We start from the raw sequence: 16,341 nt of genomic DNA on the forward strand, positions 1-16,341 counted from the left end.
TTTTACAATTTTGAACAGGATTGAATATGCTTGAATATATCTGAATTTGGCGAATAACCTTTTTGAAAGTTCTTAGACATCCCTTTAAGCCATAGTGATTTGACAATGTGTTAAACTAAACTCCAGCTACACGATTTTTTCTTCTATGGAATTTGAAAACAACAGTCTTTGCCAGGAGCAATATACATATGTCTTAACATACATTAATGCATGTTAATATGAGTTATGTTATCCATATTCCTTGCTGATCATTACTCTCTGTATATACCAGGGAGAACCTGTCTATTGCCCCGTGGCAGTGGTGGCTGCGAGCTATCCTCATCAACACCATCCTGGTCTTCTTGCTCTTCTTCCTCACCACACCAGCCATTCTCGTCAATGTCATGGATCAGTTCAACTACAAGAAAGCATTTGAAGATCTACATGTATGTATCAGCTGATTGTGAAATGTAATGTTAGTGTTGTATTTTAAATATGGAAATTATATGTCTTAATTGTATTAGCACAATTTAACAATCTTTAACATAATTAAGTGCCTTATTTAAATATATTTTATATAAAGAAATTCTTAAAGCACTGTCTTCATTATCACTACTAGTTCCATCAAATTCCTTGTGTGTAGATCTATTTTAAATCTTTTAGGATTTGGTTTAGGATTTCTTTTAGGAAACATATAACACATATTGCACCACGGCTGTAAACATATAACACATATGTTATAAAATAGATTCCTTTATCCATCTAAGTGGCCTTCCACTATCTGCTGTCTTTGTTCCAGAGTCCCCTGTTGGTGCAGTTCCTTCCCACCATGCTGCTGCTGCTGTTCTCGTCACTGCTGCCCAATCTTGTCTACTATTCCGACCAGTACCTTGGACACTGGACGAAGTGAGTTCATTTTTACACGTTCACTCTTTTGTCAGTTATGAGTTGTCCATACTTTTTTTTCATGTTACCGTCCTTACAATCAGTCTTGCTGCCGTTTTTCAGTTGCTAGAGCTTAATGAAAATGTGTTCCAATAATATAATAGTTCCAAGTTAAGATAACAGTAAGTGCCCATGAAGCAAATTGACAAAATTACTGATCTCTGATACGCTAATATATTGATTGTCACACATTTCTGATATGTTAGCCCTGTGAGTTCTATTAATTAATAACTTAACTCCACTTCTCTCTAAAGTTAAGTGTCATGTTGACACTAGATAAGAAGTAGTATTTCTTGTGTTCAAAACAATAAAATTAGTGAGCAACATGTGCTTGTAACTTCAGGACAGCGGAGCACCATGCAGTGATGAGGAAAACCTTTATCTTCTTGCTGTTGATGGTTCTTATTCTCCCATCTCTTGGACTCACCAGGTACTGCAGAACTATACTCATCTGTTATAGCCACATTGTCATGAGCTGGACATGAAGGTATCATGGTCACCTGAGGAATATCGCTTAGAAGATGTATATGTTGTATTTTCAATGTAGAGCTATGTTTCTGTAAATTTAACAGCACTAAAGGTGAGAATTGGGTTTAACGTCTTGCTTGAGAATATTTCACTCATATGACGACGTGCATGCGTGTGTATGTGTATGTGCGGCTGCTTGTACTAGCCCAGATTGAAGCTGGGTTTATAGTGCTAGCCCACTGAGATACCATGCCGCAGTGATGCATGAATACCCCACTCAGACACATTACACTGACTCCAAGCCGACCAGTCCTTGTTGTACCCATTAATGCCGAGCGCCAGGCAGGGACCAACAAGTACCATATTTTAACGTCTTTTGGTATGACGTGGTCGGGGATTGAACTCGCGACCTTCCGCTCTCCAGCAGAGGCTTTAACCACTACACCACGGAAGTGGTTTAACAGCACTAAATTAAATTTAGAATAAAAACACAGGAAACATGGTTAATAGTAACTTGCTTCATACCTACACATGATTACAAATGTAGCATACAGATTTTAAAACTAAATACTCAATCAAGCACATCTTTCCAATAATGTTAAGTTTCTTGATAATGAAATGTATTGAAGAGGAAAAATCTTTTTCAGTGCAAAGGCATTTTTTTGAGTGGGCCCTGACAGAAAAGAACCAGACGATGAGATGGGAGTAAGTATGACTCATTTAGAAATAAATACTCTGATTTGCTGACATGTACCTGTAATTACAACTAACAGAAGTCTGTGTAATGAGCTCCTCAATCTGAACTATCTACTATGATGTACTGTTAGGAAGTGATCAATCGATACTTCACTGTTTAATTACTGAGAACACATGTCCCTTAACTTTTAATGGTAACATAAATATTGCTTGTTTCAGATGCATTTTTCTGTCCGGCAATGGTGCTTTCTTTGTCAACTACGTGACAACAGCTGGATTTATTGGCACTGCCCTACATCTCATCCGATTTTCTGAGCTGTTTTTTGTATGTCATCAAATTATGCATGGCTCGATCAGCTGCTGAGAAGTCTGCTGTTAGGAAGGTAGGGTTTGTATACAACTTTTCCATTCATTTTGAAATGTGTTTGTATTGTTATCAAGTTAATCACTCTTTGTCACTTGTGAAGACAAAAGGGTTTATTAACAAGATATTTTCAAATGAATATTTTTGTGGTTTTCCAGAATGTGTTATGGGACTTCCAGTTTGGGTGCCAGTATGCGTGGATGCTGTGTATATTCGCCATCACTGTTGCATACAGTATACCATGTCCTCTAGTGACTCCTTTTGGTAAGATATGTTTCCCAGTCATTTTAACCCTCCCCTTTGTGCATTCTTGAACTAGTTCTAATCCCTAAGCTCAGCTTATATATATACGTAGAGAAACAAATAAAGGAACACTGGAAAATTCAAGTGTTCCTTTTATATTTTCTAGTTTTCATCACCAGCTTTGAATAGCACTATGGTGATGAAAACTGGAAAATAATAAAGGAACGCTTGGAATTTCCTGTGTTCCTTTATTTGTTTCTCTATGTATATGTAACTGTATAATAGATCTCTTGTAATGTTTGTTTCTTTAACTGTTAAGCACCTCATATATTGATGTTAAATATTTTTACGTATAATATATTACAAGAAAATATATCCAACATCCTTTAGGGTATGATTTGTCAGGAGGCAGTATTGCCATGGTATTTGATGGTGTTGGAGCGATTGATCGAATAATTGGTCAATCAACCAATCTCGCTTGTGTCAGCGATTATTGATTGGCTCGGGAGACTAATCGATATTCATAACAAATGAAGCATCAAATTAAACTTTACGATTGTGTCCCCTTATTGCCCACATAAAAATTTTTGGTAACAACATACTGGTGGAATTCTACTGATTACTTGATCGGGTTAATGATCTCTTTAAGATTATCGATCTGCATATTGTGAGAGGGGTGGATAACCAGCTTGAGTATTTGATCATGTATCTGTCACGCTTGAGTATGGTCAGCATTCTGAAGTTCTGTCTTTGTCATTTTGCAGGTTTAGTTTACCTTGGCTTCAAGCACCTGGTAGATAGATACAACATATATTTTGCCTACAAACCTTCTAAAATCAACAAGCACATACATGCCTCAGCTATAAACTTTGTGGTCATATCGGTCATCTTGCTGCAAGTCAACATCGTCTTCTTCACTGGGCTTCGAGCAGGTATAACAGATCTCAGTGGTAACATGATACACCAAAGAAAAATAAAGTTATATATTGATATATATGATAAATATATAGTTACAAAGAGTTTACATCCAGTTAATCATTAATGCTCATAAGTGCTTTTGATCTATGAATTGTCTTGCATAGGACTATAGACAAATATTTTGGAATTGCAATATAATTTAAGATGCAATAAAGATGTGTGTCTTCAGTTTGGTGAGAACTTGGACTACTTTGTTTGCACATCACTAGTAACAGACTTTGAATGGCTGATAATAACATTAATGTCATTTGTTAGATATTTTTATTATTGCCTCTCTCCAGGCAGAAGTAACAATATCGTGGACTCGATAACTGATATTTAGACTTGTCATACCTTCATTACACTTAAAACCAGTAATTCGATTAAAAAACAAAATATGTGGAATTCTACTTTTTCCAACTGTCTCTTTCAAGGATTTGATAAAGATGTTAGAACATATATTGGTTAAGGTACCATACTAAATGTATATCAGAGATACTGCAGTCACTTTAATCTTTCCTTTTTCAGGCTACACCAGTCCGGTGTTCATCTTCTCTTGTGTGGCCTTATTCATCACGCTCCTTGTGTTCAGTGGCAGGATTGGCTTTGGCTGGTTCAAACACCTCAGTCCTATCAAATACAGGGTGAGTAATACACTCATACGAGTCCTAATCTGATAATTTCCTACAGATTGTCCTCAGAAATACTGCCAGTGTAATGTATTGTCTATGCTGGAAGAGTGAAGTAATTTGTCCTTACTGAGCAAATTATCTGTCAGCAAAGTCATATTCCATTGGTATATAACCAGATGACTGTGTAAGTAGAGCCCTGATGGAGATGATAATAGTGGTGTTTTGAGTATAACTCTATAACCATATAGCCTAGAATTGGTGGCTGTGTCCATGGGGAAATGGTTTTAACACAAAATTGTCATCAGTATTAATTTAAGCTGTGATAATTATAAGCGTTGAGATTGATACTTGTGGGAAATATCTATAATGTTGATTGTATCTGAACATATTTTTCACACACATTTCTCTAATATTGTTTCTCTGCATGTATTCACTTCAGATTTCTTTGATTTTGATAACCATTGTCTGTAATCAAAATTTGATAGTAGACTTATTATTTTCAATAGCATTGTGTTTATGTCCAGCCATTTGGTCTGCTTTGTAGAAATATAACGCTATGGTATATGGTGGAGAGTCTGTTGTAAGAGTTGTTCTCTGTGTCACCTAATTTACCCCATACCCTTCACCTGCTCCTACCCAGTCACCTTGCTTCAGTCTCCTGTAAAGACTTGTACAAGACTCCTTCTCTTGGAGTCTTTTTAATCTGTGAATTATTTTTCAAACTGCAACAATTTCACTACACATGGTATATTAATGCCACTCAAAGATGTAGTGTGACATTCCTGCAGGATATTATCAAAAGTATCAAAAGTTATGTATGAACCATCACCATATTTTTAAAGTATCATTTTCTTAAGCTAAATTTAAAAATCTAATTCTGGATGCTCTGAGTTAATTCACAGAATACGTTAATGCAAATATAACAATTATAATACGAAACAGGAGGAGCAGTAATTGTAAGTCAATCATGCAGTTTGGATAATGGTGCAATCATACAAGTATCTAAGACAGTCTGGTCTGAGAAGCCAGTTTTACACCTACAGTGAATGAAGGAAATTAGTGCATGAAAATTTGTGCATGGCTTGAAATCAGTGTATTTCCACAGCACTAGAAATCACAAGAAATGGAGAGAATTAACACTTGATCCTGGTTTGGATTTTAAAAAGAACCAAATCTTTTTTTCATAAAGTAGTACAAGTGTACACATAAATTATCTGATAAAAGTATATATCAGATCTTTTCATCCTTCTTCTTTGTACAAGGAATAAGAACATTGCAACACAGAGTATAGGAATAGGCACATACAAATTACAGATAACATTACTGCAAACATTATGAAAAGAAAACATATTGTCTGAATTCAGTACACGAGGTAAGAAATCTGGAGGTTGTGTATATTACCCAGCTAGAGTAAGCTCCCTTGTGATGCTTGGTGTAACCCGGTGGTTGGTGTATGTGTTTGTTGGTCAGATGTTAACAGTCATACCACTCACTCACATCTATGACTATTCATTTTTGCCACTCGTTGGACAGACTGGCTTAGATGGGCCTGATTTCTCTGAGTACCAGGTTGGTGATGTTTTCATTGTTTTGGTTGGGGAGGTGAATCACCAAAATGTAGTACAGAAGTTGCAGTATGTACCTGCAAATGTAGGAACGGTCCAGGTTGAATATTCTTTGTACAGGACTGTCTATTTTTTTTCACAGCTGTGGTACTATTATTATCCTCACCCTACCCTAGTTATACCTGTGTTCTTGTTCATGTCAAGGAGGTGTTTTAATCTCAATGTTATGCATTCATTTTTGTATATAAATGCAAGAATAATACATGATTATATTCATCATTAGGTTTTAATGACATTAAAATTACTAACTGTTCTCCAGTTTCATCCTATGTCTGCAGAACTGCCGCCATATAGCTGGAATATTGCTGAGCACGGCGTAAAACTAAACTCACTCACTTACTATGTCTGCAGAACGTCAATAAATTTTCTAAAATTGGAATATAAGACATGCTGTTGTATTTATTACTAATGTTGTGGTTTTGTAATACGACATTATTTCACTGATAACATGACCAATATAGAGGAAGAGGCTTTAATGGATAGTTTAACACTGTTGCATTGAATGCAATGTTAAACAACCACTCAATTTAAGGGAAAATAGGAACTTTTTCAAAAGTCCCAATTTTGAATTTGCTTGCCAAGGTTACTTTGTTTCGAATCCTAAACCCCACTATCTTCTCCAATAACATTGACTCCAATCTGTAATTTTTGCACTTACATTTATCTCTAGATAGTACCTTGTTATGCCTCTGTTGATAATATTTTCACAACTTGATAATATTATCATGGTAACCTGCCAATAACAGGTTTCCAAACCCACTTTCCTATAGTAATATCAGCCCCTGTATGTACCTGTTGCACAAACATTTATTCATAAGACCTCAATGTGCCACTATTCATATTGATATTACTAGTACTTCATAGTACATTAAATGCTGTCACAAACATGCTTGTACTGTACAACATATAATATCATTCCTGATTTAATGATCAGCACTTTTATTTTCTCTTGTTTGTTAAATGCAATTACAAGTTCTCTAAAATAAATATTAGTTCAATGTTACTGAATGTTTTGCAACTGTCAGTTACTTTTTGAAATTTGACACAACACTTGCATGACAAGAGAAATGCACAGCTTTGAAATGACCCTTAGACAAAATGTGAACATTTCTTTTAAATAACAACATTCAGAAGGTTCAGTAAATATGTATATGTAAATCAATTTCTACCTCTACATCTCTTAAAACTGATTTACTAAGAGGGAAAACATTGACTATTTCAGCACTTTGCAACTGATGACTCTGCAGCAGGAGAAGGAGCCCCCAAGGTATGTATATTGTAAAGTCTTCATCAGAAGTTGGGGAAGGTGATTCTCAATGAGGCCATTCATGCCATTGGGTGAGGACATTTACTTGGGATAGATTATCCATAGAGTGTTGTAAGTTGTTACTTTCTGGATCTAAAATGGAGTTGAAAAAGTTCTTTATAAGTATGTTGTTTAAAGTAATTGACTATCAAAACAATCATGAATTGTAATGCATTTCAAGATTATCTTGTATATGCATGTATTTCAAGATGAGAATCTTCTCTATACTCATTTGGGAGTATTGGTTGGTATAAAAACATTGAAAGAGATCACAAAAACAAATGCAGGAGCACCTGTTTGTTGCATCAACAGTGATTTTCTGTGTTTGGTTTCATTGATGATGTGGCAAGTTTTGATCACTATGTTTCACTCTTTATGGGTATTATGGCTCATTTGTGATTTGTGTCTCCATTTCTGTTTAAAGTGTGTGCCACCATAGTTTGATTGCTTTGTTGGTATACATTGGTATGCCTGTTCTAATTCCAGCAAATTTGCTTTTAATTGTGAATTATGATTGGTAAGGTCACAAAAATCTTATAAGTAGTTGATAACTACGTTAAATCTGAAACAACTTCTTGCAGCCATTTGTTGCTGGTGTGCTGCTGGAGAGAGAGGAGAGCAACGGGAATAGTTCCTGGACAGCAGCATCCTATGGAGCAATGGATAGACCTGTGGACTCTGACATGTCCGTTAATCGAGATGATCAACAGGACGACTGACATCACTCAACAGCTGTCATGGCATAATGAAATGTGTGTGCAAGCTGTACGGAATGGATTCCAGCTTGAGCTGAAATGTTTATGGTCTTGTTCAAGAATTTGTGCTATTTGAAAAAGGAAACTGATTAGGAACACTGCAATCTATTTACCTGTTCTTGTGAAAGTCTTACATAATATTGTAAATATATATAAGCTATAGGTGAAAAACTTAAATCCCTGTCTGGGATTAACTTATGTGAATTTCTTGATCAAGTTTATTCCCACTGTAGTTCCCTACTGACACATCAAAAGAAACTGGCTCTTTAATTTGCGTATACTGAAACTTGTTTTGGCAGCGAGAGGAAGTGAGTTTTATTTCTTACACAGCTGAAGGAAGACAGTTATTTCATCAATGTTTAGAGATATGTGTTATCAATACAATTGAAAAAACTTATTCTTGGAATATATGTGAATATGTTTTCCATTGTGACAGATCATACTGTATACTACAAAGAGTCAAGAGAAGGGTAATCATAGGAGTTTCATATGAATAAGTCAACTTGAAGTTATGTAAATGAAAAGTGAGGAAAAGATTCATGACACTGAACCAAGGGGTACTGAGAGTTATTTAATGCTATGATAGCTTTGACAAGCTATGCAACTTTGGAAATATATACAAAACAGTAGCTAGACATTAGTTTAGGATTTCCTGTATCAAAGGCTGCAAAACATATCCACGTGTTATTGCTAATCAAAGGAGGAAATCCCAAATGAAAGGTCCCAGTATATATACAAATAGATACTGAATAGATAGGTATATCAATGTTTTAGGTTCTTTCATTTATTTCTGAAATGAAGACCAATATCTATGTATCTTGCTTGAGGATTTTTACCTCATTCAACTTAGCCATTATGTTCATTCTGTGAAAAAATATGCTCAAACTGAGAGCATAGATAGTTTAGTTTAAGCTGGAGAAAAACATTTGACATTGTTAGCATATATTAGGGTCTAGTTACATTACAAACAAATCAAATGAAAACAGAGGTAAATGAAAAATAGAAGCTAGCAACATTGGGATAAGATTGAAGCTTCATTAGCATAATATGAGGGTAATAATTTTCAGAAGTATGCAATTAGTTTGCTAAATACATGATTAGAAGAAATGCACAGTGTATATATCAAAATGTGGAGCCGTGAAACATTCATATGGTCCGGGTACTTAAATGCCCTTGAGAGAAAACTACTGTGATGTGTGAAATGGTTTATTATGACCATCACAAAAAGGGATAAGGATTACTTTCATGTTAAATCATCTTGAAAATAATGTATTCTTGTACTTGTTGCATGACCCTTTGTACAAAGTGTGCTATCTCCTGACATGAAACTATTCCAATGTCAACTTAAATAAGGACCAACAATGTTACGTCTCCATTCATCCTTCGCTGTAAATCCTATCACAAAATTCAATTTCTAAAATTTTCCCTATGAAAATTATTTATGATTGTTGCAGATGACTGTTCTGAAATTTCTTATTCAATTATATACTAGTATACAAATGTATATTCACATGACATTATGTCACAATGGTACAACAGGTTGTGACTGATCATTTTGTCCCCACCGAACAATCATCACATGCATCATGTGATGCTCTTTAAGGTCACAGGAATAAGTCGGTGTAAATTTTAGTTTAGATTGTCTATATTCCATACCATCATGTTGTGTTTAAGCATGTCATAATTGTCTTGTCAGTCTGATGTAACATGATACAACATATGTTTGGTTACAAAACATGCAATGGCACATGCTTCCATTTAATAGTGTTTTGGAGTAACACTTGTGGTTTGTAATCCTGCTTAGGTAAACGGTATTTTTCAGAATTATGTGTATGGATGATGTGAATGTGCTCTTGTTGAGAACTTGAACAAATCTGCATTTGTACTTTCATACCATATGTACATTATTCTAAAAAACGCTATTAATTTAGATTTCTTAACACTTCTATTCCAATATGCCCATCATTGAAAGACTGAAATATTAACACATCAAAATGGGAACACCTATAAAAAGATTATTATTAACCTTTACCGTCTTTCTTAACTGTAATTCTCTTTTATGAAAGTATTTGGTAAAAATGATGTACGAACAGTAGATGACAAACAGATATGATAAATGTTAATGGAAGTGTTCAAAATTAAGCATGAAACGCTTGGATCCTTGTCCCTAATGTTAAAAGTTAAATATAAACAGGGTTCTTGGATTCAAATACTATAGAAGCGAACCCCATTGACACCCAGACACCCTTAATTTCGAACAATTGATTATACATATTACAGTGAAGTGATTAAGATCTTTAACAAATTGTCCTCAAGCTGAAGTTGTATTGTGTACTTGTAAAACAGTCTCTGAAGTATAACTAATATGATGTATCACATCATTTTTCTGTTGCTTTATCACCAGTGACATTTTCAGTCAATGACAGCTTATCTGTATTCAAGTCTTGTATACACTCTCATCATAAAATTGTCCTTACCAGTGGTCCGTTCACTCATTGAATGTACTGCTTCTGCTGCTGATGTTTGCTAGGTTTGATGTTCTTAACATAAAACACATTAGTTTTATGTTATTTATGTATATTATAGTTTGTGTGCAATAGATTAATTATTGTCATCTAAACTATATTTAACGGTGGTGTAAATAATCAAAGTCTATGATTTATCAATAACTGGGATTCAACATGATGATAACTGTGCGGTTTCAACTGTGATAGCATGTTGTAGATATTGAGGATATAGTGTTAATGTATTTATTATTTATTATGAGTTGGGGGCGGTGGGGTAGCCTAGTGGTTAAAGCGTTTGCTCGTCACGCCGAAGGCCCGGGTTCGATTCCCCACATGGGTACAATTTGTGAAGCCCATTTCTGGTGTCCCCCGCCGTGATATTGCTGGAATATTGCTAAAAATGGAGTAAAACCATACTCAGTCAGTATTATGAGTTGTTTTTCTGTTGTTTCTAATGGTCCATATGTCAGTACACATATATTTGTTTAAAGGAATTCAAGAAAGTATTGACAAAGATACTTTCAAGCCTCTAATTATAATACTGTAACCCATTGCAATGAAGTTATTAATGTTTTTACAACATACAATTTTGTTGTATCAGGATAGTAGGTTCAATACATTTAAGTCAGGAGTTGCGTGGCTGCAACTCTAAGCTGTGGGATACTATTCAAGCAACAAAAGTTAACTCACCAGGGCCATCCAGCCCAGGGGAGATAGTGTATTGACTTTGTGTCTGTTGTGACTTCACATAATGTGATACAGTTTGACTAGAGACTGTTCATATGAAATGGAGATACTGCATTTAGTGTCAAATTGACCTTTAAATATCATATACAATAAGTCTTATTTTGCCTTTCATAGTATCTAGCTAAACATGAAACAAAATGATGCAGATGAACTACAGAGACCTTGGCTGTATTTCTCCTTTCTTGCCACCCTAAGTGCAATTCTTTACCACAGATACAATATAGTATATGGTTGTTACAAAAGTGACTGTACAGAATTATGAAACATGACATTTTCAGCTTTTCAAAATTGAGTTGATTAAGAACCAAATTATTCTATTGATAGCCTCTGTGAAATAAAGTAGCTAAATCATATGATTAAATCCAGTTCTGTTTTGAATTTCTTGATGAACCAAATTATGGTAATTCTAGATGGAATGTAACCCAATTTTCCTATGAATGTGAATTTACCTGATAATTATCCTTTTCATATGACAAAATTGCTGTCTTCATTGTTGCTGTAAGAGCAACTTTATTTTTAATTTAGTACCACTTGACATTTGCTAAAATCAAATTAGATTAGTGTTTCAAAGCATTGTTTGCATGTTTTGTATCTATTAGTTATCTATTACTGATACAATTTCCATGATCAACTGCATGCATAAATTTTTAAATAATTTCCTGATACATTTTTTATCACATTTGTTGTAGTATTTGAAATTCAGTGAGATTTGAAAAAATTAAATTCAGTGTATACTTGTCCATTGTTAGACATCTTATGTGTTATTGACATGTACATTTTGAAGTTTGTTTATATTTATTTGTTTTGGTGTTGTAACATTAATAAATCTATCTTCCATGTATATGCTTTGTTGTTGTTATCCTTGGTCGGACTTTCGCTCGTCACGCCGAAAACCTGGGTTCGATTCTCCACATGGGTACAATGTGTGAAGCCCATTTCTGATGTCCCCTGCCGTGATATTATGGAATATTGCTAAAAGCGGCGTAAAACCAAACTCACTCAGTACTGTAACCCATTGCAATGAAGTTATTAATGTTTTTACAACATAGTTTTGTTGTATCAGGATAGTAGGTTCAATACATTTAAGTCAGGAGTTGCGTGGCTGCAACTCTTAGCTGTGGGATACTATTCAAGCAACAAAAGTTAACTCACCAGGGCCATCCAGCCCAGGGGAGATAGTGTATTGACTTTGTGTCTGTTGTGACTTCACATAATGTGATACAGTTTGACTAGAGACTGTTCATATGAAATGGAGATACTGCATTTAGTGTCAAATTGACCTTTAAATATCATATACAATAAGTCTTATTTTGCCTTTCATAGTATCTAGCTAAACATGAAACAAAATGATGCAGATGAACTACAGAGACCTTGGCTGTATTTCTCCTTTCTTGCCACCCTAAGTGCAATTCTTTACCACAGATACAATATAGTATATGGTTGTTACAAAAGTGACTGTACAGAATTATGAAACATGACATTTTCAGCTTTTCAAAATTGAGTTGATTAAGAACCAAATTATTCTATTGATAGCCTCTGTGAAATAAAGTAGCTAAATCATATGATTAAATCCAGTTCTGTTTTGAATTTCTTGATGAACCAAATTATGGTAATTCTAGATGGAATGTAACCCAATTTTCCTATGAATGTGAATTTACCTGATAATTATCCTTTTCATATGACAAAATTGCTGTCTTCATTGTTGCTGTAAGAGCAACTTTATTTTTAATTTAGTACCACTTGACATTTGCTAAAATCAAATTAGATTAGTGTTTCAAAGCATTGTTTGCATGTTTTGTATCTATTAGTTATCTATTACTGATACAATTTCCATGATCAACTGCATGCATAAATTTTTAAAATAATTTCCTGATACATTTTTATCACATTTGTTGTAGTATTTGAAATTCAGTGAGATTTGAAAAAAATAAATTCAGTGTATACTTGTCCATTGTTAGACATCTTATGTGTTATTGACATGTACATTTTGAAGTTTGTTTATATTTATTTGTTTTGGTGTTGTAACATTAATAAATCTATCTTCCATGTATATGCTTTGTTGTTGTTATCCTTGGTCGGACTTTTGCTCGTCACGCCGAAAACCTGGGTTCGATTCTCCACATGGGTACAATGTGTGAAGCCCATTTCTGATGTCCCCTGCCGTGATATTGCGGGAATATTGCTAAAAGCGGCGTAAAACCAAACTCACTCACTCACTTGGTCGGACTGCTCACAGAAAACCACACCCATTACTGTCACTAGATGTAGCATTATGAGTGACCATGAGTTAAAATACTTGTGTCATTTTACTCATTTCAACTCAACCGAGTAAATGTCAAATCTCCTCTGAAACCACATTGCCCAGGAGCTGAAACTTTCCAAACACGGATGGCACTAAAACATAATTCCAATCCAGTTACTTAGCCATATTGAAAATATCATTATTGTCCATCACTCAGCAATTTCTGCATGGAGGACATGTGATAAGCATCAAGTATGTGGTATGCAGAATAACATATAATGCGTTTTGGTGCAGTTTTGCAACACTGAAAATACAAAGCCCAGGAACTGAAACTTTGTATGAATGATCCCAGTTATGTTGTCTCTTAAAGGTAATCCGAGAATTCAAATGTAATTTTATACATAGCCAGCATTATAGCTTCATGATTAAAGTGAGCTACAGGGCATTGTGTTTCTAACTACTGTTAAAAAGTCTGTAAAAAAAATTGGAAAGAAAATTTGCTTAAAATTTGAAATGGTTATACCTTAGAAACACTGAACATGGGGTTTAATTTTCATTTGAATGATAATGATTAGAATGAGATCCATCCATGTTCGGCATCACAATTGAATTTTGCACTCAACATCGTTTACAACTGCAGACCTATTGAGGGTTTTTTCTGACCTCGAAGATGTGAGCTACTGAACCATGTGGCACTATTTTCGAAGTACATTATGTGAAGTACACATCATACATGACTGTTTGGAAAATATGTTAAAAACATTACTGTTGATCACCAATCACTGCAAGGTAAATGGTGGCAGCACCTCTATTGATTCATCATAGTTTTAAGTGTGTAGCATCTCAATTGATTCATCATAGTTTTAAGTGTGTAGCACCTCTATTGATTCATCATAGTTTTAAGTGTGTAGCACCTCAATTGATTCATCATAGTTTTAAGTGTGTAGCACCTCAATTGATTCATCATAGTTTTAAGTGTGTAGCACCTCTATTGATTCATCATAGTTTTAAGTGTGTTAAGCACCTCGATTCATTCATCATAGTTTTAAGTGTGTTAAGCACCTCTATTGATTCATCATAGTTTTAAGTATAGAATCTCTAAGAATCATATAACATATATAGTAAAAAACACACAAAAACAGCAATCTGTTAATCTATTGATCTCGTTAAGTAACCAACACACAAAAAACAGCAATCAATTAAGTACCAATTACAGTCACTATGGCTATATATCCACTTATATGGAGATGTTGAAAACAATAAAATGTTCTTCATAAGACCATATTAATATACCGGTATGTTTGTAACATGACTCATCATGAGCATGAATTCTTTCATATTATAATTACTTCATTATGTAAAAAGGACAGAATAGCTCAGTTCATGAGCATCATGACGTAAGTCACGTCTTTGTTTTCAGCATGTTGAACCTTTTGTTTTTGCAGATTCTTAGATGCAACACACACAAAACACAGTCTGCAATAACAATATGTAATCCAGATATGATACACTAAAACTATGATACATAGCTGTGTATGAATACACTTGTAAGTAGATCAATTCATAGTCTTGGTGTTCTTAAATTTGCAAATTGAAATACATAACATGTCATGACCAGTGTACCAAGACACACATCACATTGTGACCTTCCAAATGGTTGCAACCCAAGGAATATACATACACTTGTGAATAAAGAACAGATCATCTTATGACCAGCTAAAGCTTCCTGTTTGGTCCTCCTCTAATGCGCAGAGCCAGTTTCACATCTTGTGGCATGATGGTCACTCTCTTAGCATGAATGGCACAAAGATTGACATCCATGAATAAACCCACCATAAATGCTTCAGTGGCTTCCTGTTTCAAAGGAATGTCAGCTTGAAATATCAAAACCATTGCTATAAATAATGTATATCTGAGAAGAAAAAATATTTTTAAAAACACAGTCAGTGCATTTTTTTTTTTTTTTATGCAATATTGCTGAATATAAGGAATATTTTCATTCTCACCTGACTGAGAATTCTTTTTAAAACTGCCTTTGACCAGGGAGACTCTATAAGAGTTGTTGTAGAGTATCCCCTGCTTTGACATAAGAGATGAGAAACAAGTGACAAAATGCACATGACAGAGTTTTTCAAAAATTTGATCAATAATGTAACTTTAATTTTAAACAGTGTATATCACACCTAAATATCTATGTTAGAAGAATCTAGAACTGTGAATCTGTTATCTAGTTATCTGATAATTCTGTTCATCTGATTGTTATCTGGTAACTTTCTTTCAGAATGACACACTATGACATTGACAATCATAAACTATAATCAACCTCTGACAAAAACTAAAACCTTTTCAGAATCTGTTTAGACATGTTGATGATACTGTACCTGAAGTGCTAGCAGAGCTGGCGTCTGCATCCTCAGCCCCAACTGGATTTTGGCAGCAATACCCTTTACCAGTCTTTGGAAGGGGAGTTTCTTAATTACCAAAGCTGTGCTTCTCTGGTACATTCTGATTTCCTTGAGAGCCTTTGTACCAGCTCTCCATCGTCTGGGCGTCTTAATTCCACCAGTTTTTACTTGTGTTGATTGATTATGTACTGCATTACGGTTTCTCTTTGTAACTAGTAACTTCCGAAGGGATGACTGGCTGTTTTCAAACTTCAGTTTGGGGGCTTGTTTAGTACGAGCCATGACAGTCTAATATAGGATATCGTTGGTTAAACAATACAGTTTCTGTTACCAAACAACGATAAAATGTTGTCTATTTTCAACAACATTGATCTTGATGGACTCTTCGAGTTTACTTGTCCGGCGTTCGGTGATTTGCGTCGTCTGCTATGGAGATGGCACGTGGGTCTGTGTTGATGACGTCAAAACGT

The 16,341-nt window shown here is 34.7% G+C and overlaps 2 protein-coding genes across 2 annotated transcripts in view; one reads left to right on the forward strand and one right to left on the reverse strand.

Annotated features, from left to right (window-relative positions):
• The window catches only part of LOC124275546 (CSC1-like protein 2), a 66,694-nt gene extending 54,629 nt beyond the window's left edge, over window positions 1–12,065 (forward strand). Inside the window, 13 exon segments of the mRNA XM_046711119.1 lie at window positions 272–425; window positions 779–885; window positions 1,268–1,354; window positions 1,729–1,734; window positions 2,047–2,097; window positions 2,308–2,407; window positions 2,409–2,471; window positions 2,611–2,716; window positions 3,460–3,627; window positions 4,181–4,296; window positions 5,818–5,853; window positions 7,132–7,176; window positions 7,797–12,065. Of these exon segments, the coding sequence (XP_046567075.1) occupies window positions 272–425; window positions 779–885; window positions 1,268–1,354; window positions 1,729–1,734; window positions 2,047–2,097; window positions 2,308–2,407; window positions 2,409–2,471; window positions 2,611–2,716; window positions 3,460–3,627; window positions 4,181–4,296; window positions 5,818–5,853; window positions 7,132–7,176; window positions 7,797–7,934 (1,177 nt within the window). The 3' untranslated portion in view covers window positions 7,935–12,065.
• Window positions 12,066–14,514: 2,449 nt separating this feature from the next.
• On the reverse strand, window positions 14,515–16,325 carry LOC124275550 (histone H3.3-like). Its single transcript, XM_046711122.1, has 2 exons — window positions 15,848–16,325; window positions 14,515–15,320 (listed from the first exon to the last, which is right to left on the reverse strand). Exons 1-2 carry the CDS (start codon window positions 16,151–16,153, stop codon window positions 15,183–15,185), a joined length of 444 nt encoding a protein of 147 aa, XP_046567078.1. The 5' UTR covers window positions 16,154–16,325; the 3' UTR covers window positions 14,515–15,182.
• Between the last annotated feature and the right edge of the window lie 16 nt (window positions 16,326–16,341).

The sequence above is a fragment of the Haliotis rubra genome, unplaced genomic scaffold (assembly GCF_003918875.1).
Source record: "Haliotis rubra isolate DU_JTF1 unplaced genomic scaffold, ASM391887v1 Scf20, whole genome shotgun sequence".
NCBI lineage: Eukaryota > Metazoa > Mollusca > Gastropoda > Lepetellida > Haliotidae > Haliotis > Haliotis rubra.

Excerpts from the sequence above, each read along its gene's own strand:
- LOC124275550 (XM_046711122.1), bottom strand. The coding sequence starts at position 16,153 with ATGGCTCGTACTAAACAAGCCCCCAAACTGAAGTTTGAAAACAGCCAG. Across the intron at positions 15,321-15,847 it reads CAGCTCTGCTAGCACTTCAG|GAAGCCACTGAAGCATTTAT; the intron begins GTACAGTATCAT and ends CCTTTGAAACAG.